We start from the raw sequence: 26,460 nt of genomic DNA on the forward strand, positions 1-26,460 counted from the left end.
TTAGTCATTAGTAGCTTGAGAGGGGGAAGGTCAGATTGAGGGAGACAAATGCAGTAAATGGCCCAGAGTGAGAAATAAAACCCGGAAAAGCTGTGTCGAGGACTAAAGACACCATATATAGTGCACCTGCTCTACCACTGAGCCAAACAACCCCCTGGGAAACCTATGGTTTTAGCATTGTTTGTATCTTTCCAACTGTGATTTCACAAGCTAAAAGGTCACTTTAAAAATAGTCATCTGAACTGTGCAATTTAAAATTTTAGATAATAATTCATACTAGTGATATAAACCATAAGCTGCAGTTTGTAACAATGTACAATGCAGAATACTAAATATTAAGTAGACTGGAAATGGAAAGATGATCCCATTTTCACATAAAAATTGAGGCTATTTGCAAATATAATGCACACGAATACACAGTAGCAATTACAAAAAATATTGAAAGGAAAATGTAAAGCGTGTGATCCAAGGTCTGCAACTGACTCTGTTGATTATATAATTTTTGTGATATGGCTGGTATATCCAGCCAGACTTTAAGGTGATTTCACTCACACCTTTCCATCGTGGATAGTGTTTTTGCTATGTTTGAATTCAGAAGCCTGTCATGTCGGGTACTACAAGATTCTGTCCTCGGACCTAATATGTTAGTTTTGCACATTCCCCTTCTTGGGACACATACTTAACAAATACTCTGATCGTTTTCTTATCATCTTTATCCAGGTGACATTTTGTTGTTCATTTAAGTACACTGCATAAAACAAGCTGCCTTTTTTGATGAAATGCCAAGCCAGTATTCTGCACTTGGCATGAATGAAACACAAAAACCATAATTACTGCCCCTGAACACTGACATGCTTAGGCATTCCTTCAGAACGTTGTTAGCTTTGACTCTGTTATTTCTTTGGAGTGCTATTGTAGTCAATTCATAAAAACAGCTTCTTCCAACAGAGAAACATCCCTCAGTTTAGCTGGAGATGATCATTGACACTTTCATCTCCACAACAAACATAAAACTAGGGGTGAAATTGGTTTTAAATTCTTGCCATTACTTAGGGGCGGAGCTAGAGGGGGGGCACTGGATATACACACAAAATGTGTGTGTGTTAATTGTTACTCTCATCTGTGGCCCCCTCGAGAGCTTTCTCTCTCTCAGCAAACTTCAAACTAATTAAACATATGTTATGGAAATTTTAGTGCCTTGCTTGATTTGCTCTTTGATACTCTACAGGAACTGACAAAAGTATTAGAACCCCTCTGTGTTGTTCAATTCTTTTCTTATTTAGTCTTAGAATAATGGTTTCTCAGCCTTCTCCTTGCAGCTGTGTGAGATAATATGTATGCCACACTGTTAAGATTATGTCTGGGACAACAGGTCTCTCTCTCTGGGTCTCATGAGAGCTACCTTGAAAACTGTTGTAGCTTATAGGAGAACTTTTGCTTTGTCTAGCGAGAATGATTTGGCAGCACTACTGAGCGCATCTCCAATGCTGTAAAAATCCTTCTCTCTTGCAAGATTAAAATAAAGCTGATTCTAAGTGACAATCATCGGTCTCTGTCTTGGTAAAAACAAATTTTTCTACAACACATATCAATATTTTACTTTACTGTAGGCTGTCTGTATAAGGTAAAACACAAAACACCCATTTCAGGCTCTTTGCACTTGGCTGCCACTACATTTTATAATCCACTGTAAACTTTCAGTCCTTACTTTTAAACCCCTAAGTCTTTCTGGTCTCTTGTACATCCCTGACATTGTAGAGCTTCATATCTCCTCTTGCAATCTCAGATCATCCTATCAGAGGCTGTCAGTGCCACGCATTTTAAGACAGAGAAGACCGATCATTCAAAACCATGACCGCCAGGTTGTGAAATGCCTGCTTCTTTGATTTGCCTTGACTCTATTGAATATTAGTTTTAAAACAACACTTGCCTAGCTAAAATAGCTTATTTCTCATCATTAATAGAATAGAATAATCTTAGGCTTCTACTTTAAGTACAGTGGCCAAACTTACACAGCGTCAAAGCTCTGTTGAGCCATCCATTCCCTTAGCTTTTACCAGTAATGACTTTACGGGATTCTTTATAAGTAAAATTTATTCTATTTAAAATAAAATCATTGGCATCATTGGGAACTCTTCAAACTGATCATTGCTGTGGAAATATTAACTTCATTTAAACCTTCAACCCAATCCCAACCAAATGATTTAAGGAAGTGTTCCCTTTGATTACAAGCCCTATTTTAGATATGATTAATCTATCCTTAGTAAACAGATATGTACCACAGGCTTTTAAGATAGCAGTTATTGAACCTCTACTTCTAATAAAGATGACTAAATAAATTACATTCCTATATCCAATCTTTCATTTGTATCTAACATTCTTGTGAAAATAGTTGCTAATGAAGTGTGTGAGCATTTACATAGTAATGGTCTGTTTGAAGAGTTTCAGTCAGTCTTCAGAGCTCATCATAGCACTGAAACAGCACTGGTGAAAGTCAATTATCCGGCAGCATGGGGTATATTTTCACTGTTATGCTGATGATACTCAGCTTTATTTATCCATAAATCCTGATGAGTCCAACAAGTTAGATAGACTACAGGTATGTATTAAAGACATAAAAAAGGGGATGACTTTAAATTTTCGAGACAAGACAGAAGTCGTCATCATTGGACTGGAGTTTTTAAAAAAGAAACTGCCTAGTCAATCAATTAATGTGAACAACATTAAATTGATCTTCAGTAATAAAGTACAAATCCTTGGTATTATTTTTGACCAGGATATGTCATTTAAATCACATTTAAAACAGGTTTCCGTGATTTCCTTCTTTTACCTCTGGAATTTTGGAAATATCCTGTCCAGGAATGATGCTAAAAACTTAGCATGCATTTGTTACTTCAAGGCTGGACTATTGTAATTCTTTACTATCAGCATGTCCACAAAATGCAGTTAAAAGCCTTCAGCTGATCCAAAATGCGTATGGACTGAGCTACTGCTTCCAACAACTTAATGTTCTCCTTCTACAGATGATATACTTGGCCCTGTCTTCAGTATTTAACCCCGCCTCTCTCCTAGACATAGCTACGGGATGAGCTTTTACTGTGACTAACTGTATTTGCTCTCTATCATCCTCTGACTTGAAAACTGGCTCAGAGTTAATTTGCTTAGCTGTCTTCTCTCCTAGATGAATCCAGTAAAGGTGCAACAACCATTATTGTTTGACTTTTCTTTCCCATAGAACATAGTCTTGGATCAGTGCTTCTGTGTTCTTTTAGTGTCTCGTAAACCCCCAGTTGGTCATGGCAAATAGCCGCTCACACTGAGCCTGGTTCTGCTGGAGGTGACTTCCTGTTAAAAGGGAGTTTTTCTCTCCACTGTCTCTACATGCATTGCTCGGTATGAGAGATTGCTGCAAAGTTAATGACACAATGCAAGCAACTGCTCACTGGCACTACATGCCCATGCAGGAGGAGTGAATGCTGCAAGTCAGTGACTCAATGCATTCTGCTGGGTTTCCTTAGAAAACCACTTTGAATGATAAACTGAATCTGACTGCACTGTTTGATAACTAGGATTAATTGGAATGTATGTACCTGACTTGAAATCTGTATGATTCAACTGAATTGACTTTGTAAAGTGCCTTGAGACGTGTTACGAAGTGGTGCAATATAAATAAACTGAATTGAATTATGTTTTTATATTTTTGTTTTCAACTGTACTTGCTCTTATTTTGTGTGTTTTAGCTTCGCTAAAGCATTTTTTTTGTTTTAACATGTAAAAGGTTCTGTATAATTACACTTTATCTACTTACCTACTTGCATGCTCATGTTCTTACGTTCTTGCAGGGATTTCTCAGGGTGTTCTGTGGTTTTCAAAACTGAAGAGTTAATAGTTCGTGCCAGTGATGAAGTTGTCTCACAGGTTTACAAATTAAACAAACTAAACATGTGACTCCTGTTTGGCAGCTGCTGGGACTTCTTCATTGTTAGGCTATTGAAATTACAAACATGAAAACTAATGGAGAAATGTTGAGTCATTTCTGTATGCAGTTGAAACCAGATAGTTACATACACTGTATAAAAGACACATGAGTTGTTGTTTTTTTCTCAAAGTTTTGCTGATTTTGGTCAGTTAGGATATTAACGTCCTTGTAATGATGACGTTTTCATATTTCATATTCAATTAGTATTTTGCAGAATTGCCTTTTAAACTGTAACAATGGGAACACTATGGTCATCAAGCTTCTCACAGTAGTTTGCTGTAATGTTGGCCCATTCCCACACCTTTTCAGCTCTTCCCACGAATTTTGTACAGGATTCAACTCAGGGCTTTGTGATGGCTGCTCTGAAACATTGATTGAAACAACTGATATCCATAAGCAATCCTTTGTGATTAATTTTGGGATATAGGGACATTGTTCCTATAGGGAGGAATATAGGAATATTCCTATAGGGATATAGGGAGACCCATTTTGCCCAAACTTTAACTTCCTGGCTGCTGTCTTGAGATCTTGCTTCAGTATGTCCATATACTGTTCCCTGCTTATTATTCCAATTATTTTGATGCACCAGTCCCTCCCTACAACAAACCAGGGTGTTTCTCCTTTTCAGTCCTTTAATTGTAACAATGGTCATTATGGCCACTTATTTTGTTCCAGAAAACCGCAGAACATGTCTCCAAAAATTCAGATCTTTGCAAAGTCTTTGTTATCGTACCCGTTGTCTTCTGCTTCATCCGGGACTGGGTTGCAGGGGCAGCAGACTCAGTAGAAACACCAGACGTCCCTCTCCCCGGGGGGACCCCAAGGCGTTCCCAGGCCAGCCGAGAGACATAGTCCCTCAAGCGTGTCCTGGGCCATACCCTGGGCCTCCTCCCAGTGGGACGTGCCTGGAACACCTCCCGAGGAAGGCGTCCAGGAGGCATCCGGTATAGATGCCCGAGCCACCTCAACTGGCTCCTCTCGATGTGGAGGAGTAGCGGCTCTACTCCGAGCCCCTCCCGGATGGCAGAGCCCCTCACCCTATCTCTAATGGAGTGCCCGGCCACCCTATGGAGGAAGCTTATTTCCGCCGCTTGTATCCGGGATCTCGTTCTTTCGGTCATGACCCAAAGTTCATGGCCATAGGTGAGGGTAGGAACGTTGAACGACCGGTAAATCGAGAGCTTCGCTTTTCGGCTCAGCTCTCTCTTCACCACAACGGACCGGCACAGCGCCCCCATTACTGTGGCAGCCGCACTGATCCGTCTGTCGATCTCCCGCTCCATTCTTCCCTCACTCGTGAACAAGACCCCAAGATACTTAAACTCCTCCACTTGAGGCAGGAACTCCCCTCCAACCTGAAGAGGACAAGCCACCCTTTTCCGGTCGAGAACCATGGCCTCGAACTTGGAGGAGCTGATCTTCATCCCAGCCGCTTCACACTCGGCTGCGAACCGCCCCAGTGCATGCTGTAGGTCTTGGCTAGAGGGGGCCAGCAGGACCACGTCATCTGCAAAAAGAAGAGACGAAATCCACTGGTCCCCAAGCCAGACCCCCTCCGGCCCTTGGCTGCGTCTAGAAATCCTGTCCGTAAAAGTTATGAACAGGACCGGTGACAAAGGGCAGCCCTGCCGGAGTCCAACATGCACCGGGAACAGGTCCAACTTAGTGCCGGCAATGCGGACCAAACTCCTGCTCCGCTTGTACAGAGATCGGATGGCCCCTAATAAAGGGCCCCCGATTCCATACTCCTGGAGCACCCCCCACAGGGCATCACGAGGGACACAGTTGAATGCTTTCTCCAGGTCCACAAAACACATGTGGACCGGTTGGGCAAACTCCCATGAACCCTCGAGTACCCTGTAGAGGGTATAGAGCTGGTCCAGTGTTCCACGGCTGGGACGAAAACCACACTGCTCCTCCTGAAGCCGAGGTTTGACTATCGGCCGGACTCTCCTCTCCAATACCCTGGCGTAGGCCTTACCAGGGAGGCTGAGGAGTAGTTGGAACACACCCTCCGGTCACCCTTCTTATGTAGGGGGTGGTCAAGTCAAAAGTTATCTTTAAATTTAGCTTTTGTAGTTCTGGCTTCCTCTGAGAGCCCATGTTAGAAAAGGACTCATTTCACTCTGGACAATGACACTCCCTTACCAGCTTCAGTCAGCATCGTCACAAGATCTTTTGATTTTGTTCTGGGGTTGATTTCCACGTGTCACCCCAAAAATATGCTCATTTCTGGGATACAGACAACGTCTCTTTCCTGAAAAGTATGATGGGTGAACATTCCTTATATAATTGTTTCAACTGATTGGTTAAAGGCAGAGTAATCTTAGTGTATGTAAACATCTGAATTTGAAGAAAGCAACAACTATGAATTGGAATCATTGCATGCTATTCAATTTAAATATGTCTATAAACCGGATTGATCTGATTTGACATTTCTGTATATAAATTGGATCCATTTGTCTTGTAAAGTGCCTTGAGATTACAGTTGTTGTAAATTGGGGCTATATAAAGAAGCCGATTTGAACTGAATTAATAAAAAAATGTGATTATTCTGACATTCTGCAGAAACAAATACCTAACTGGCTCAAAACGTTTATTATAATTTCAGACAGTGAGAAAAATGGTTGTGCATCTTTTGTTACAGTGATAGCTATGTAACAATCTGGCTTCAACTGTAACTGCTTGAGGAGACAAATGGGGTGAATGTATACATCTTCGGCACTACATAGAGCTCTGACATTATCTGAATTTCTTCATTAAGACAGCGTTTATACGTACCATCTGCCACTTTTGATCTACATGTTGTATTATAATCAGGCCGAATTAGTGGGTTGAGATTGAGCCACCGTCAAAGCGACATGGAAACCTGTCACCTCTAGGGGGACTCCTGTGTCCAAGAATGCAGTGCAAGCGCATACAGTGTGTTCCTGCTTTTGTTACCTCATTAGGACTTTTGTGGTAGGCCTGTATAATTACTGACCTTGTGGAGACCATTGGTCCTTCGGGGGACATGTTGCGGTTCGGGTTAGAGCGGGCATGTGAAGGGTAGAGGAAATGTTTATTATAGTTAAGGTTGAAGTTCTAGTTTGGCTGTTCCGAATGAATGGGAGTTAATGCAATGTCCTAATAAGGATAGCAGGTCATGTGTCAGTGTGTGTGAAAGAGAGAGAGAGAGAGAGAGAGAGAGAGACGTCCGTGCTGAGCTCTAACTGGGAAGAGCGAAGACAGTCCCACTAATTTCCCTCCTGCTTCCCAAGCCCTTTCCAGTTGTCGGACTGATCCGCATCTGAAGCGTGTCGCGGCGGCTGAAGCAGCGCTCCACTGCGGTGTTAAGAGTTTATCTCGTACTGGATATATTCTGGCATACATGGATATCCGATGGTAAGTATTCCACGGTGCTTCTGCGGGCTTTTCTTTGCAATGCATTGTAAATCTGTCGGAGCTGAAATCCAGTCAGATGATACAGCAGTCGGAAAAAATGCCAACAGCTGACCCGTACTACAGGCTTTTGGTCTTATAATGGTTTCGGCGGCGTTGAGAAGCCAGGACAGTTCTGCAGGAATGAGCACGACAATGCTGCTCAGCATACCTGCATTCATGTTTTCGTTTACTTTTTCCATTCTTTGCCTGTTTTCCAACAAATGCGCTGCTTGACAGTTTTGGATGACAGCATAATTTTCTTGTCCAGAGATCAGTTTGGAGTCCAAACATGATGGGGAGAGGCCAATGCTCTAAATTCTGTGCAGGACTCTATTATCATCGTGTAGTGTATGTTTAACTGCACATACCGGTAATGCTGAGGGATCCACCTGCAGAATCTTCTACTTTTGATTCAGTTCACTTCAGTTTATTCCGCAGCCTGTAAGCTCCAGGCTCACTTTAGGCCAGCAGGTTCTTCATTGTGTCCATGTGAACTGTGGTTAAAGAGAATACATGTGAACATCGACTTTCCCCTGTGGGCTCCTGTTATGCAATGCGCCTCGGTTCGGCCGGCTGCCCGCAGACAGACCGGTTGGGCCTACACGTGTTATTGCTAAATATGTTTTCTAACATCACGCTCATCAGTGATGGCAGCAAGATGAATGGGCTGTGCCAAAAACTTAAACAACTATAACAAAAGCCTTTTCAGTTTTATCGAGAACGCCAGCATGGAAATTACGATCCTAATTTGTAATGCATGCATGCAGGACAGCTGACTCCAATCGTCCCATGTGATGCAGATTCAGCTCATGATATATAGATGTCTGCATGCAGGTTACAGACAACAACAGATAAACAATTAAACAAATAGACTAATTATTGAACTGGTATATGTTTGGGTACTTAGAAATGCTGTGATAGTTTTGTCCTAAATATGATAGGCAGAGAAATGGGCATATGGCTCGCAGCCCAGGGTGACATTTCCTCAAGGGACTGCACAGCACTAAAAATAAAAAAAAAGATGGCATTAGTGGGCATGTTGCAGCACACGCACGCAGAGTTAACGACTCAGGGCAATCAACTGTCCATTATCACCACATGTTCCACCAGGAGGAGGGGTTGCTTCAAAGTTGCTGATTTAATGCAATCGCTAAGGTTTCCTTAGATAGAAATGTTTAGACAAACTGGCCTAATAAACTGAACGGCATCATTTTATTACTAGGATCCAAAGTCCATTACGGTATGTCATGACTTTGAGTCAGTCTATATGATTAGGGCTTTATATTTCTGAAAATATATCAGATCTGTTTGTCTCATAAATTGCTTTGAGACATTTGTTTTGAATCTCACAATATAAATAAACTTAATTGAATTGAAATAGTGTGTAGACAGTGGACACTCCCCTGTGTTATGACAGTGTAAGCCCTTTAGGAAAATATGGCCATATACGACTGGAAGCGAAAGATGCCGAAGGAGAGATCTGACTTGTAAGCCTCTTTCACAAAACACTTCAAGACAAGACTTAAGGGAAACATGCATCTGGGGCAGAAATGGAGTTATTTCTGTTTGAAATAATTAAAACATTGAAAGGACTTTATTATTTTCTATTAAACAAATCACACTGATGCATCTGGTCAATGGCAGGTTGCATAACACACCTTTTTAGCTGTTCTATTGAGAAGCATCATCACTTATGATAAAATTATTCACGGCTGAAGTCCTAATCTGACCTTTTTCCGTGCACTTCAATGCATCTAATGAGTATTAAAAGCGATAAATGACGGACATTAATTGAGAAGACTCACCACACCATTCCACTTTAGAAGCTGTCTCTGCATTTTTAAAAACAATGAGATGTAAAGGGGGTTGAAGTCAACTCATCACTGTTATGGCTCTGAGCTACAGAGTGAGGAAGTCACAGTCCTGTAACAGCCAACTAATGTACCCAGTTACACTGAGTTTGTGTCTGTCGGTGCTGTTATTGGGAACAGTGTGTGGTGACAGAAACGCTGGTGCAAATCCTGTCGGGAGGGGGTGTGTCCTGTTGTTCCAGCTGGTCGTGCAGATCCTCTTGTTTCCAAATATCCACATGATGTGAGGGACGCTCGCCAAGCAGGAGGAGCAGCAGGGTAGAGTCTGAAAATTTTTTTGTTTTTACAAATTTATGCTCAGTTGAACATAAACATAGAATATATTTTCAAAAATTGCCTATAAGTAATTTTCTAAGGTTATAATGTGTGATTAAAGTTTTATATTAGTAATGCACTTCCTCTAGACATTCTTCTTCTGCTATCTGTCTGCTAACAGTTGTAGAATACAGCTAGGCTATCCCTGCTGTGACGTCAGTAGGTTACAGTGAGAACTGCAAAGGTATGAAGTTCAGCAGTCCCTCGAGACATCTGCCGCACAAAGGTATATCCGAGCCTTTAGCCTCCTTCTTGTCACGATTACAGATTGTCTATCCAACCAACTGGCCACCCGATTTAATTCAAAAACACATGGGGACCATCATTGTCATGCACATTATTTATTGCAATTAGCCCACATTGGACGGTTATGGTGAAGTACACAGTGAAAGAACAGATAAATGCTCTTCATCCAAGTGTAGCTCCATTTGTTATGGTGATGTTATGATTTGGGGTTGTTTGGTTTTTGGTTTTTTCTTATGTTTTTCACAGTTAAGGTTTTGACTTGTTCTTTTGTTATTATTCTTCTTAGATTTTGAATCATGCTTCTGTTATTTTCCTGGTCATGCTTTAGTTTTGTCGTCTTGTTCATGTTTTGTCAAGTTTGGTTTTGTTTGTTTATTAGAGTCTCTGTTTTTGCCGCAGCCACGTTTTGTTCTGTCTGTCAATTAAGTTTATTCGGTTAACCTGTCCAAGTTAATCTGTCTCCTTGCTCCACCTGGTTTTCACTCCATATATACACACCTGTTCAGTTAGTCGTGGCGGAAACATTTCTCATGTCTTGTTCTCATTTTCATGCTCATGTCTTGTTCGCAAACCAAGTCTTGTCTTTTGATCATGCCATGCCTGTCTTGCCTGCCCATTTGTTTTGTTCCTGCATCCTGCTGAATGTGAGTTTTCGTAATTAAACTTTTTTTCACTTACCATCACGATGCCTGCTCGTCTGCATTCTGGGGTCCAATATCTCGCAAGCCCTAACAGAAAAATAGAAACCAAAAACCAAACAACCCCAAATCATAACAGGTGATGCTTTAAAATAAATATAAAAGGCATCATAGAGGATGTGTTTTATGCTTTAAAATGGGAGATATTTGACACACATTTTCTGAGTAACACTGTACATGAACCCTTCTCAGTTCCACCACGGGCCTCCTTTTGTTCCTCAATACCAGCTTGTTTTTAAAAGCTTGCATGTGTGCAGGACAAAGTGGGCTTGAGTTGAGTTTTATGAAAGGCCAGAGGCAGCTTAAAGCCCTCCTCCATGGCTTTATGAAGAAACTGTTACGTGAAAGAGGCAATAGAATTCTATTGAATACTAAATTAAAGTGCTATTTCAATATCTTTTGTAAGGAATCAGGATTATTTTTGATAATTTCCAGTTCAAAATGTAAAATACTAAGATTGGACAGATTAGAACCAGATTGTTCTGCACTGAACGGAGATTTAATAAACCTTCATATTGTTTGTGAAAACACGATGGCATGTTCATTGCTCTTTGTTTGCGCTAGGACCACTTAAGATTGAGACAAGTACAAAACCACCAGAAACACATTGACCACAGTTCTAATCCCCCATTCCTGCTATCCATTGGTCCCAGGGAGTTTTATTTCTGTAACATTTGCTATGAATATGAATCAGGAACGGATAAGTTACGGAGTTGCAAAATTTATTTATTTATGTACACATAATGCATTTTGTTTTAAGCAGTAGCTTATATTATGTGGCAGCAGCTAGCTGTGTTGTGTTTCTAATAGTAAACTGTAGAGTTCTCTGCTTATTTCTGCTTTCATCTAAAACAGTTCTACATCTAACAAGACTTTTATCATGATCTCCCATTATGAGAAAAATACAATGTTGTTACTGTTTGCTTGTTTGAAGCAACCCTCCTCCCCAAATCCCACGCAATGTTGATGAATGGACTTCCCCATCATTCATATGTATTTCAAAGTCAGAATGTTAACCAGCTGTGCATTTTAAGCAACTCCTTCAATCTGTTTTTTCCTATTGTGGTTAAGTAACTCATTTTCTGAACTGGTGATGATTACAAACATGTCCATCATTTCCTTTTATGTGTGTTGTTCCCACCAATAGTGTCAGCTGATTGAGCAGAGATTTGCTTATTAAGTTTATAGGTTTGCAGCATTCTTGACACATATATTGAGTAGCCAGCTATAGTTAGCCATCAAAGATAAAAAGGAAGGGGGGCTTGAACAATTTAATCTGGATTGAAGAGTTATTGATCTTTGATGATTTCGAGTCATTGAGTCTGTGCTGTCAAATGAAGCACACCCATTCTTGGCCACAGATGTTAGGGGCAGATTGCAGTGATAAGGCGAAAGCAGTCTTTTTGATTGGAAAGTCCCCAGTGATAAATCCACAAACAGTGATCAGTGTAGAAACATAGCTGAAAGTGTTCTACATTCAGCTTTGTGGTTTTATGACTAACTGCAGGGAGAGGCAGTACAAATCAAGAATATTTTGCTGTCACCAACAAATAATTGAACAGCAACATGCCTTGTCTGACTGTTAGAAGCAGCTAATGAGGAAGACTGAAACAGACAAGACGGTTATTGGCTCAACCATCGACTCTCAAGTCAGAGTCACGTAAAGATGCAGACAGAGACACATACACTCATCAGGCACTTGATTAGAAACACCTTGCTCACACCGGCTTATCTTCAGAATCCTTTTGGCTTCAGAAAGGCCTTGAATCTTCTTGGAATAGATTCAACAAGGTTGGATTCCTCAGAGATGTTGGTCCGATAGCATCAGGGTGTTGTTGCCCATTTGTCTCCTGCAAATCCGTGATGTGAATCTCTTTTCACCTCATCCCAAAAGTGTCTTTTGGATTGACATCTGGAGACTGTGGAAGTCACTGTAGTAGAGTGAAGTCATCATGTTTGAGAAACCAGTTTGAGGAAATTTGATCTGCAAGATAGGAAAAAAACATCAAGAAATGGGTACACTGTGGTCATCAAGGGATGGACATGGTCAGCAACAATACTAAGGTAGGTTGTGGTTTTTAAACAATATTCAATAAGTTCAATAAAAGGCTGACTGACTGTAGAATTTATTTCAGACAATGATTTCAGACAATGACAAATAACAGTAAATAAATAAATCAATTTCAGAAATGCTTAAAACAAACAAACAAATATCCAAATACCATACAAAGAAGTGTTTGGTAAACATTAAATTAAATTAAATTTCCAGTTCCAAATAAATTAAATTAACTTGAACATAAATAGAAACTAGTAAAATAAACATTTTCCAATAAGTAAACTTGTCAGTATATTTAACCTGAGATCAGACATTGATTATTAATTAATATAAATTATCTGAAAAGGGGTATGAAGAAGTAAAACTTATTTTTCATACCCCTTCTCCCTCTAATTGCACTTAAATTAACTTTAAGTAACCTTCCTAATTAACATCTATGTTTTTGATCAATACATATACATATATATATATATATATATATATATATATATGTATATATATATATATATATATATATATATATATATACATATATATACACATATATATATATATACATATACATACATACACATATATACATGCATATACACATATACATACATATACATACGCACAAACATGTACATCCACATACATGTAACTGCGCACATGCATACCTACACACACAGAAACACACCACACATCAGACCTAAATCCACATTCACACTCATGTATATCGGCACTCAGAGACCGCCCCCCAATCCCCAATCATCAGCGCCACAATCCAACACCACACCTCACAGCGCAAGGAGGCGGACAAGATCCCCGGGACCCCCCTGAACTACCAAGCCATCCACAAGAGTCCCCTGAACCCCGACCTGCCCCCCACCACCACAAGGCACAGAGTGAGGAGCAGCGAGAGAAGCCAGGCTTCAACAACTGCAGCGTCAGGTTGCAGCCACAGAGGACCAGAAGCAGAGAAGAAGAGGGCCCAGCACCCCCATGCACCCCATGCAGACACACAGCAGAAACACACACGCACACACACACACACACACACACACAGTGCTCAGATGAGATACCATTCACCTCACCTCCTCATCCCAGTACATGTTGAAAAACATCAGTTTTAGTCTTTTTTTAAACAGACTCATGCTTGGACATTGCTTCAGCTCTTTTTGGAGTTTATTCCAGACCTTCACACCACTGACTGAAATGCACATTCTCTTCATGGTGGTTTGAACCCTCAAGGTTCTGAAATTGAGATTTTCCCTATAGTCATAACCCCCCACTCTATCAGTGAACAGCTTTTGAATATATTCTGGTAGTTGTTTATTTCTAGCTTTATACATCAGCTGAGCTGTTTGAAATTCTACCAGATCTGGGAGTTTGAGGAGGCAGGACTCTATAAATAGTATGTAAGTATGGTCGTGGAATCCTGCCTTATCGACCATTCTGATGGCCCTTTTTTGTAATGTGGATAACAGTCAAAGTGTTCCAAGAACATATCCACAAACCATTATGCTACCACCACCAGCCTGAACTGTTGATAGGATGGATCAACGCCCTTCACACTCTAAGCTGTGCGGCTAAATTGCTGGTGCAGCATTATATAACTTGACTGAATTGTACAAGGTCAGGTCAGTCACAAAAGGATCCTGGAGGATCCAGATCAGTTCAAACTGCTTCGGTCGAGAGCACCACATGTTAATGTGCCTCAGGACAAGGTATTTAATCCCAGGTTACCCACCAAGCTGTGTATCAGTGTATGAATGTGTTTGTGATTGCATGGGTGAATGTGACTCTAGTATAAAGCTCTTTGAGTTGTCAGCATGACTAAGAAAGTGCTATTTTAATTCATTCTGTTTACCTTGGTTGTCTCTTGGTTTTTACCAGGATGTCCTGGGCCAGAAGCCGCTTCGTAGGCAGAGAGGATGAGCAAAAGACAGCATGGGGAGAGCGCAATGGCAAAAAGAGGAAGGACAGCTCGTCACTATGCAATCCACGTTACATGAGCTGCTTGAGGGACCCAGAGGACTCAGAGATCCCTAATGTGGCCCCTCAGTATTACAACTGTGAAACAGGTGCAAGTGGAGGCAACTTTGGCCTGCGCTGTGGCTGGCAGGAGGACCACTATGGGAAAAGGGTGGTTGGTGCTGGAAATCCCAGCTTGGAGGATGGTGAGGTAAAGGACAAAATAGAAGAGGAAGCAGGGGAATTATCAGGGAGAAGTTGTAAGAAAATGACTGCTGCAGACTGTTGGAGGTGGCTTTTGTGGGTTTTTCAATCCAAAAAATTCCAATCCGCCAAGCTGGAACGTTTGTACCAGCGCTATTTCTTCAGACTCAACCAGAGCTCTCTCACTATGCTAATGGGGGTGCTGGTGGTGGTGTGTGGAATCATGATGGCCTTCCACTGTGTCCGCACTGACCTCAATGTGGCCTACATCACAGTGCTGTCAGTGGCCACGACCTTCTTCCTGGCCATTATCGTCGTGTGCAACCGTAATGGCTTCCACCAGGACTACATGTGGATTGTGAGCTACGTGGTGATCGGGGTTCTGATTGTCCTGCAGGTTTTCGGGGTGCTGATTGTGTTCCCCCGCAGTGCCTCAGAGGGCGTTTGGTGGACGGTCTTTTTCATCTATATTATCTACACTCTGCTGCCTGTCAGAATGAGAGCTGCTTTGCTTAGTGGGACTGTGCTATCCACCATTCATGTTGTCACCGCCTGGCAGCTTAACCAGGAGGACAAGTTCATTTTCAAGCAGGTAAGTGAGAGCAGAATTCCTGTAATTTTATACTCGATAAAAATGTGTTACATTCTTTTGAGTGTGGAATATACATTTTTGTCCTATATTATGTTTTTAATATTAATGACAAAAGAAATTTGACTGATTGTAGACCTTTCTCTTCTTATCTTGGTAACTGATGTGGGAGATATTTAGAATATTTTACTCAAAGCAGTGATCAACATGGATCACTGCTTTGAGAAATTATGATGCACACATCTAATGGGCTGAATTAAATGTCATTTTATTAATTAATATATTTTATTTTAATCTTTGATGTATATTTAAGGTATTTCTAAACAAATGAAGGCAGTGCAAATTAATCAAAAGCTGGTGTAGGTCTTAAGCAGTGTGAGTTAAATCAATTTGCTACTTTTTGGTCTCTTTGTTGTTTAAAGTTTCATTCAAAAAATGATCCAAAACACCTTCCCTAAAATTGTCTGCTTGCTTTGAGACCCTAACTGCTTCATATTGGTTTTGTTTTTCAAAGTTTAACAAAAATAAAGCAGCAGTTTTTACTTCTTCACAATGATGTGATTTTAAGAATAGATCCCTCCATGGTCCTCTAAAATAAAGGTAATAAAAATATCAACAAGACATGCACTTATCACAGATGTTGTGGCATTCATTCACCAATTTTATAAAACTTCTGCCGAGACAGACATAAAACGATTCAAAGTTCAAAGAACTATAAACAAAAACAAAATACTGTCCTAACAATAAGAATTTTACTGTAAATTCAAGCAAACCAAAGCTGACTCTCTGAACTGCATACATCTGCAAATATACAATAAAATCTTCCACATTATTGGACAGGGTCATATGTGCAAATAAAACCCTACTAAAATGAATTAAAGAACATCTACTTTACTCTACTTCAGGAAAGACTATTGCCTACTAACTTTTATTTGAGTATCTGATATAGTAATGTGCACCAGGTGTTATTTTTTTTTCAACAAGATCCATTCAAACTAAATAACAGATGCATCCAACTTAATATTTTAGAGAGAAAAAAACTCTGATTATAGTGTATGTGTCTTAAATCATTTATTCACTGTAACTATACATATGTCATTAACAGCCTTTCTGTTATTGATCAATAATTTATTTATACAGTTTAAGAGGCAGAGGTGGCATCACACTGTGTGAGCAAGAGCAGTTTTGTCACACAGCTCTGCATTTAAATAGGATTGAACTATTTTGAACCAAAAACAATAACGGAGTTGACATTTTAAACTGTCGTTAGCATCTTATGTTAGTGCTTTGCACAATTAGGAAGGTTAACTCCGTTTGTGTTATGTAACAGCCACTGTGTGTATTTCCTGTAGATGTAGTAACTGTGAGATTTTCAAAAGCCTTCCTGTAGTGATCTACAGTCAGAAATTAAGGTGAAGTTTACTGATTTTTCATTAAGTTCCTTCATTCACATTTGCCTTTTTGCAATATTTCCTTCATGTGAATCCGTGTATTCACTAAACACCACAAAGGCTAGAGAGAAGGAAAAATAATGACAAAACAAGTCACCATCGGTGTGTTAACGACCGGTTAACATCACGTAAATTAATGAGTGCAAGCTAGTGCCAATCCTAGCACTATCACAAAACAAATTAACAAGTACAAATTTGAATGAAAAATGCTTTACAAAAAAATCTAACAACTCATGGCTTGTTCCTAATCTGACTTGGAAGCTAAATGGACAGGATGATCATTCATTTTGGAATTGACCACAGCAATAAACGTTCAGTACGAGAGATATTCTGTTGAGGGATGGCGAACTAGTAAAGCTAGAGAAAAGAAGACCTTCAAAATAATGATTACCCCTTACATACTTTACATGCTGATCACAAACTGACTACTTTAGTACACTGTAAGCTTATAACAAATTTGAATAAGGGTTTGTTACACTGCCAGCATTTCCAAATCCAACATATCCCATGAAAGCCAAAATTAAACTCTTTAATAGGACAAACTAGACCAGTTTGCTGTACTATGTTCACCTTCCTATTTTTTGCTGATGCATAACTCCCTGAATAAGCATGCCGCTATGGAAACCACAGTGTCCTTTCTAGCAACTTCTTCCACCCTTTGTGCTTCCTCTTACTGTACTTTTGCATACCTCGCTGATATTAAAACTAGCTGAGTCTTCATAATAGGGCTAAAACAATTAATTGGATTGATCATGAATGATCAATTATTCAAATATTTGTCAACTAATTTAATAATCGAATTGAAATGTTAATTGGAGTATACAGACTCTGAAACATGCCTTTTGCTGAAAGAACATCACACTCAGAGCAGCATTTAAGTCAAAATTGTACAAAAAATATGTTTATCATTTTGGATGAAATACTTCTTTGTCTGTAAATGTGCTCTATTCAGATCTTCTCAACTGCAGTTCTAGCTTCACCTAAGTATTGTTCATGTTTTTAGAAATGTTTTGCACCTTACAACATGCAACAAAATGCATTGTTGCTTTTTTTATTTAAATCATTTATTATTAAAATGCAATTAAATTTATTAATTGAGAAAAGAGATTAATCAATTACTAGAATAATCCATAGCTGCCGCCCTACTTCTTCAGTCAGTAACAGTTTCCACATTGAAGTGAGTTGTGGTCAATGTGACCTGGAAGTGCATATGAATGATGTGTTCACTTGTTAGAAACAGATCAGATTCTTTTAGTTCACGATAAGGCCTCGTAAAGCAGAAAATCAGCTGATTCCAGTAACCCCCGATTTCTCGTTTCATCTCCAACACCTACCAGTGACTCAATTACTTTGCATAAGTTGAGTAAATATTACCACAGAAAAACTACTTTGTTTTATGACTTTTTTTGTACTTAATTTGATATAAAAAACTCTTTGACAAAAGTGATATCTTGATTTAAAGTACATTCCTGATTTGCATTTTTGGATAATGTGATGGTAAATATGTAAGAGGACAAAGAAAAACATTCCCAAAATGCCTGTCATACAGTTGAATACAATGTTGTCACTGACATGAGCAGTAGAAATGGCCTAGATTCTTGTCTCAGCACTATAGGACAAACATTGTACTGCCTCCTCAATCACTTTTCCGTGCCAAAGGTGCCATACTAAAAGTAGAAAGTTCTCTAGATCTCTACAGCTTTTCAAATTAGGTTTTTAATGAGCCCATGTTTTGAGCTGTGGGGCAGCTACAAGAAGCTCTTTGGGGATTTCTGGCAGGTCATCTGGGTTGAATGAGCCCGTTTAACTGCATTGTCAAGGAATATCATGATAATGTAGCATGGTGCCATTCAGGCTGAATTCCCTTAAAACAAGGAGTCTATTGTAGTTAAATGAAACAGGGTGGGGTGGTAAAAAAGAATTGCGCAATTCATTTTATGGAAAACAGGATCATTGCTTCCTTACTTTGCAACCAGTTAGTAATTGCTTAATCTGGAAGCAAACTGGAAACATAACTTTGTTTTTGTGTGTTTACTTCTATTGTCTCCCATTTAACTGCTCTGTGTTGGTTCGGTTTTAAAAGGTCTTATTATCTCCACAGGCATTTGGCTAGCAGTCATTTAGTTTGAGTCTGAGTTTTCTCCAGGATTATCCAACATTCAACAAGCACAAAATATATATTTGCAATTTGGTCCATTACAATACTGATGTGTTATATTTTAGTTATGAATTTTTTTAAACTCACGCAAAAATTACCTCGGATACCTTGGAGCCAGCATGTATTAATTGAATATTACTGTTTACAGTGTCCGGTGCTGGTACTCACTGTTTATTTATAAGTAGGTCAGAACCATTCTTATGGATATTAGTAAGACCCCTACTTACTGACTGTGAAACAAATGCATTCAGGTTATTTGTCATATGCTTTTTCCCTGTCATTTTCTTGTCTTAATTGACACCAAAGGTTATTTTACACTGAGTTAATTTTATTAATATACGTGTTAGCGTGAAATTTAATGATCTTTGAGTTTGATGTGATATTCACACTTGTTTGGGCGTTATAAGCCTTACAGAAATATTTTTTGTATATAAACCTTAAATCTAAAATTAATATCAGCTGCAAGATTGCCAGATTGAGAATTAAGATTCAGGTGTTTGTTTTGGTTGTTAAACTACCAGAGTAAAATGGCCTACTCTAAGTAAGGTCATATTGACATACTGTAACTCTACTGGTCTACTGCGTTTGTGTGTCCATGACTGCACAGAGTGACAGGGGGCATGATGGTCTGTTGCCTCTTTATGTTTTGGCCCCGGCTGGTTGCACAGATCTTCTGATGATAGACTGTCTGAGGTCTGGACTTTTACCACAGAACATTTCATGTTGTTTGAAGAATCAGTGAGAGGACATGGGTCCCAAACTGCTCAGTTGGACAGTGACTTTGATCCGATGTTTTTTATGGTTTACACCAAAACACAGCTTCTTGTTTTTTATTGTGCTATTGCACAAGGAAACAATGGTAGCGCCTTGATAACCAGCCAACCTGAAGAGATATTATGCGGCATCCTCAAGAACAATTACTAATTTTATGTCTTACTTAAAGTCTAACAATAAGAGTCTCAGTGTACAACCCTAATATGTTTTGTCAGAATGTATAATTGATTGATTTATGGTCACTCATAACTTCTTAACTGGTTCTTTAAAAGTACTGATTAATTACACAAAACATTTGATTTATCTCAGTGTCCCTGCAAACAGATGTTCCAATACCATGATATTAGTTTATTAACACTGTTTTGAAAGTGGTTCTGGTGAACAGGAGTCAACCCCAAATTATTTACCATACCCATGAAAACTTAAAGAACTGAATTGGGAATTGCGTTTATGGATCCAGAGGAATATGTTGGCTGTTGATGTAACTTTGTGCAACTAAACTGAAGCAAGGCTCTGTTAAAAATTCACAAGTATAAAATGTCCTACATGCCGTAAATAACTTCATTTTTTATAAATCCATATAACTGCATCCCAAAATCTAAAGCTATCATATAAGGGCCAAGACAAAGCGGACTTCTGCTGTTGTGAAACATTACATAACATAAAATAAAATGTCAAAGAGGTTTACGCGATCATTATCTTATGAACCTTTAAACTATCACCATGTTTGCATTGGATGGGTATTTGTACAGAGGCTGTTGAGTATTTACAGAGGAAAAGGAAGCGGGAGTGAGACACGTCTGGAGAACAGAACATGTAAATAACCTTCCAGTGCAAAAATGGCCATGGTTAGATTACATTCACATGATCAGCAGGGACATGCTTTTGACTGGTTATTTAAAGACAGTAGAAGTTAGCTGCAGCCTTCATGACAAATTAATCTGGACTGGATCATTTATACTAAATGAAGATGCATTGACAGTAGGTAGCAGTAGTAAAATGTCCAAAACACAGAAGCAGGTGTATTTGGGTAGCAAGACTATTTTTTTCAAACGAGAGACTAAGATCCTCATTTATAGTAGAAAATTAAAAAAGCAGGACAAGAATGGTAAGAGAAAAACAACTCTAGAAAATAATGACAAGCCATCTTCGCTCAATAAAGGAAATTTGGGAGTAAATTTAATTAGAGGCCAGATGGATCCAAGCAACTAACCCAGTCCAGGTGACAGACGAGGCAGAGTCTTTAACTTATTGCTAAAAGAGATTTCCGAGAAAATGAAAACAAAAGCATTCTGTCATAAAAGGGGGTCTTTGTGACACTCTTCTGGTTCATCATCCTCCATGTACCAGCCTGTTCTCTTATTTGTAGATTTCCTGCAGAGACGTTAATACAAGATCAGATCAGCAGAGATGATATACCGACGACACTGAGGACAAAAGCAGCCCTTGTGAGGGATCTCCACCATGGAGAACAGGAGGTGGTGGTGGGGGGTGGATGGGTTGTGGGCTTCAATGGTGGTAACAAGTGGAAAACCATTGATGGTGAGCATGAAAAAAATGGACGGCTGACTCAACCTTCTGTGAAAGACCCACCAGTCTCTTCTCTCTCTTTCTCTGAGTCATATTTCCATTCTCACAAAACCCCTCTCACATGGAGTGGCCTTTTTCTTTCACAACAGGGTGAGACTAAGCTTGTGCTACACGTGGGGATTGCTTCCATTGATCCCAGCCTTTAAGCACTCTGCACTGCTCTGCTTTCCTCGGCTTTGTAGGGTCGGTTCAGAAAACTACAGAGAGATGAATGTGTAGCAGCTCTCAGGAACAGGGATGTGACACTGCTACTGTTCACTAGAAGTGTCTCCAAAACCGTACAGAGGAACAGTTTAATCATTCTTAATAGAGTTGTCTTCTGTGGTGGTGTAAAAGAGGAAGTGTGCATGTTTCTGTGCAGCTTCTTCTTGGGAAACAGATTACGTAAATTGTTGGATTACCTGTCCAATACTTTGAGTTTTATCCATGTATCAATGATTGAATGTTGATACACACAGGTACAAACATACCTTCTCTACCAGCATATTTTTCTGTGCATGCAGATTGTGCAGGTCCAGCTGCAAATATTTATTAATGGAGATTGTTTTAGTAAAGGCTCAAAAGGCTTCACAGTGTCATGTTTTCACCACTGCCTTCATTTTTGCTTCCAGCTTAAATATAAAGGTTTTGGCTCTTACTTTGACCTACTATGTGGTTTCCAAATCAGACAAGAGTCAGAAATGCTTTCCTACAGAGCCTAAGCTATTACAAACAGTTGACCTTAAATTATAAGCAATTGTTTATGTGAGTCCTGAGAATAGGAAGCAATTTACATCATAATAAAACATGTTTAGTTACTGTATTTTTTTTCAGCTCCATCTCTGGAAAAAAAAAATGTTTTATTTCCCTTGACAATATTTCTTGACTTTGAACTAAGTGTGGACTGAGTGTAGTTTTTCGACATTTTGCGGGGATTTGTTTATTGCCTAAAATCCCTTCAGAGTCATAACTTTAGCTCTAAAGGGATAGTAAAGAAATATGATCAATAAATTCAAATTTCCTCGCTGCTGTATGTGGAGGGTTGTTGTCCTGTTGGCAGGTGGCCCCCCAATCCAGAATCAAGCCTTTGCAGCCCCCTAACTGGTTTTCTTCCATAATCGCCTTGTGTTCTGCTCCATCAATCTTTCTATCACCTGAGACCAGCTTCCCCCTGTAATTGCTGAAAGCATCTCCAATGCATGATGCTTCCTATTTTTGAGAAATAAAGTGAACAGAGCTCGATTAGATGATCAAAGCGTGTATATTGTTAACCTAACTCTGCTGTAAACTTTACAGATTTCTTCCTGACCAGTCTGCTGTTTTGCCTGGTCTGTTTGTTCTCCAGTGTTCTTCACAGAACTAATATAATAACAATACATTTAATAATTAGGTGACTGCATGATTTTATTAAAGAGGGGGGTTAACTACATACATACCACAGTTTTCAGACTTTTTTTAAGATAATGTAAACAACATGTAATGTTTTCCTTCCACATTACAATTATGCACTGTTTTGTGTTGGTCTCTCAAAAGAAACTCCCAGTAAAACACAAAATCTTCAAGTCTTTAACTTTTCCTGCTTTATTAATTTAACTGCAAGTTGCCAAAAAAGGATGCTATCATAGCTGACACTTATGTGCAAACTATTTAATTCCCAGGCAAATAACTAATGATTGGATGAAATGACCAACATTCTTTGTATTATTCTGATCATGTTTGTATTAGTCATAATTTTTCATTATTCTTTTCATAAAATCATAACTGATAAAGGTTCAAATTTGTTGGCTTTAGTGTTGGCTTGGAATATTCAGAAGTAATTGGTTTTAATATAATTATTCTAATCTACTTTATTCCACTCATCCAAAGTAAGATTAATGTTCTCAGACCCCAACCTCCACCAGAGACCATCTGTTTTGAGTGTTTGTGTTTGGTTTTGTTGTTCTTGGGTGGGTTAGTTAAGTAACTTTTATCTGACTGGCATCAGGGGAATTTTGCTTGTTTACATGCATATTGTAAGCTATATAAAATGTGTTATCTTGTGTGCATTAGGATGAGTTTAGATGTCCAAATCCTAGATAAATGCCTCCAGAGAGAAGCCTTTGACAAGCATAACATAAAGAGACTTATCTCAGGGCTTTGTTTTGGTTTCCGTGTGCTTATCCATCTGTAGAGGAAAAACCTGTTCCCTTTGCACATTGTTATGGGGGTCATGCATCTTAATGAAAACATACAGATCCTTCAGCTTAACTCTGCTGAGAAAGATACCAATCAATGAAATGTGATGAGCACCACTCAGGCTTACATGATCAGTTTCATCCAAAAGACAACGTGAGAGAAGATGCCTAAGTTACTGCACCCTACAGGCAGTGATTTATGGAGTGTGTGGAGATTAGAGCCGCGTCTAAAACTCACAGGTTTCTGTTAGAAAATGACCTCTGCTCTCTGACTGCAATGCTATACTAAAACAAACTGAAAACATTGATTGCCTGTTCTCTGTCTCAGCACAATTGATGCTCATGATCCATCTATGTTTTTGTTTTCTTTAGCAGTATTAAAGGGTCAATTTGGCTTTTTGGTTGGAAACCCTGCTTTTATTATAATTGTTCAGAGACTAAAATGTAACAAAGCATCTTATGATAGATGGAATGCTATAAACTAGCATGTGTTCAGATTTGCCTCAGTCATTTGATGCAAACATTTTCAGGTACATCTCAATAGTGTAAAAGATCATGGAAAAGTTAATTCATTTCATAGAATCTGTTCAAAAAGTTAAAATTATTTAGATTAATACACACAGACTGATATATTTAAAGCATTTGTTCAATTACTTTTGTAGTTAATGAAAACCCAAACTTCAGCTTCTCATATAATTGGAATATTAAATAAAACCAATAAAAGAACAGTTTACTGTAGAAATATGAGCCTACTGAAAAGCATGTTTATGTACTCTACAGTATATTTACTAAGTGTTCTGGTTGGGGCTCTTTTTGCATGAATTACTTTGTCAAGGCAGTGTTAAAAAGAGCTGACCCACCTGTGGTTGTGTTCGTGGTGGCCTACAGCTTGTCTGCATTATTGGTTCTGCTGTCTCTTATTTTCCTCCTGATAATACTCCATAGATTCTCGTTGGGTTTTAGGTCAAGTGAGTTTTTTGGCGGTTGTTATATCATGGTTATTAAAGCAGGTATTAGCACTTTTGGCAGTGTGGGCAAGTGTCAAATCATCCTCTAAAATAAAATCAGCATCTCCATAAAGTTCTCTAAAATTTCCTGGAAGACGGCTGTTCTGAAAAAACTCAGTGGACCAACAACAGCAGATGACATTGACAGTGGAAATTTCACACAGGACTTTAAGCAGCTTTGATTCTGTGCCTTCACTCTTTCATCAGACCCTGGGATCCTGATTTCCAATTAAATGATTAGATAACTTCATGTCAAAAGAAGACATTGGAATACTAAAAAGCAACCCACTCTTTCTTCTTACACCAGATCCTTGTTTGTGTAGGAGAGATGTAAATAATAGTAGTGGGAATCTTTAGACACCTAAAATTTTGATTTAACTGTGACATCACACTAATTATCACAGTGTGATAATAAAATTTGTAGATCTGAAGCATGTAAAGTGTGACAAAAAAGCAACAACAAAGGGCAAATACTTTTTCCTGGTAAGTACAAATAAAACAAAAATAGTAGAGAAACAAAGCTAAGCTTGGAGAGGTTCATGTGACTGAATTGGTGAGAATGTTTCCCTCATTTCTTTAGGTCTAAACAACAAAGTGACTCAAATAATAAATCTACCCAACCTCAGGGTGGAGACTGTTTCACTTACTGTATTACAACCGCAGACAGAGGGACCAACACGGATAATTTCCATTGCTGCTTGTGGGAAAAATTAGGATTAACCTTAAGCCGAACATTTCTTTTTAACCTAAAGTGAAACAGCAACCCTGCTTAAAAAGACTGTTACTCAAGGATCAGCAAGTGCAGGCTTCTAATAACAGTTCATTGTTTACCAGACATGTGACTCTGCAAAAGCAAATACAAGGATCAAGGCTGAACTTTCATAATAATCAGCAGAGATATATATATATATAAAATCCTTATGCTGTTATATTGTGGCATGCATAATTATAGGATTTTCTGGATAATTTGAATCCCGCTGAGTGCAGTGTCCCTTCTAGTTATGGTAGAAGGAAGCTGAATGTCTCCTTTGTCAAAGGTCACCATCACATTAGCCAACTGTCTTTTGTTATTCCCTCTACCCCAGCTGTAATTACACACGGGAAACACTGACACCATATGACAGACTGGCATGAGAGCGTGCTTACTGAAGGAAGGCTGTAGCAGCACGTTCACTAACAGTGCACAAATAGACTTCCTCCCCCCTGAAATGTACACAGGTCTGGCCAGCCCCTGTTTTTTATTGTCAAGAATATGATTGACCCTTTTAAACCCAGTGCCTCAAAAGGCAGTTATCTGTAAAATGGTGAAAAACACATCTTTATGGTGGATTCTTGTAGATTTATTTTCTGTTTTGTAGCAGTTGGGTCTGCAGGCTAACAGTATAATTTTTAATGAATGGTATTAGGTAAAAGACCCAGGTCCCATGATTTTATTTTCACACACTCAGTAAATCCAAAGGAAGTTGGAATTTATAATCCTCTCACAAAAACATGTGAAAAGCTGATTAGGTGGATTGTTTAGTGTCATAATTATAGATCTCAAAGATTTCTCTGCTCTCACAGCAGACTGAAGTCTTCACTGCAGACTAAAATCTCCTACTCTTTACCATTCAGCCTATCTGAACTGCATTTCCTGCAGCATTTGTTTGGGAAGCCCACGGCACAGCGGCGTGCACAGTGGGGAGTGCAAAACATCATAAATCAAAGGTCATATACATGCAATGCAGTTTATGCTTTACTATCCCAGGCAAGTGTTAAAACTCTATACTAGGGTCTATATTCTCATAAAATAAAGGCTTTATAAACATGTTACATGACCTCCTCCCACCACTGAAGTTGTCCCAAAAGACGAATGTGTCACATGCAGGAATTCAGTTTGAGCACATCCTTGACTAAGCAACTCGTGGACCCCAAGGATTTTTCCCCTTGCTCTTTAAACTGTAACCCATTCTTATCCTTGTATTGATCTGTGTATTTTGTAGTTAACGCC

At 39.1% G+C, this 26,460-nt stretch overlaps 1 protein-coding gene across 1 annotated transcript in view; it reads left to right on the top strand.

Annotated features, from left to right (window-relative positions):
* Positions 1–7,199: 7,199 nt before the first annotated feature.
* The window catches only part of LOC124871149 (adenylate cyclase type 6-like), a 53,933-nt gene continuing 34,672 nt past the window's right edge, over positions 7,200–26,460 (top strand). Inside the window, exons 1-2 of the mRNA XM_047370215.1 lie at positions 7,200–7,363; positions 14,467–15,340. Of these exons, the coding sequence (XP_047226171.1) occupies positions 7,350–7,363; positions 14,467–15,340 (888 nt within the window). The 5' untranslated portion in view covers positions 7,200–7,349. The remainder of the gene's footprint in view (positions 7,364–14,466; positions 15,341–26,460) is intronic.

Source organism: Girardinichthys multiradiatus, chromosome 1 (genome assembly GCF_021462225.1).
Source record: "Girardinichthys multiradiatus isolate DD_20200921_A chromosome 1, DD_fGirMul_XY1, whole genome shotgun sequence".
NCBI lineage: Eukaryota > Metazoa > Chordata > Actinopteri > Cyprinodontiformes > Goodeidae > Girardinichthys > Girardinichthys multiradiatus.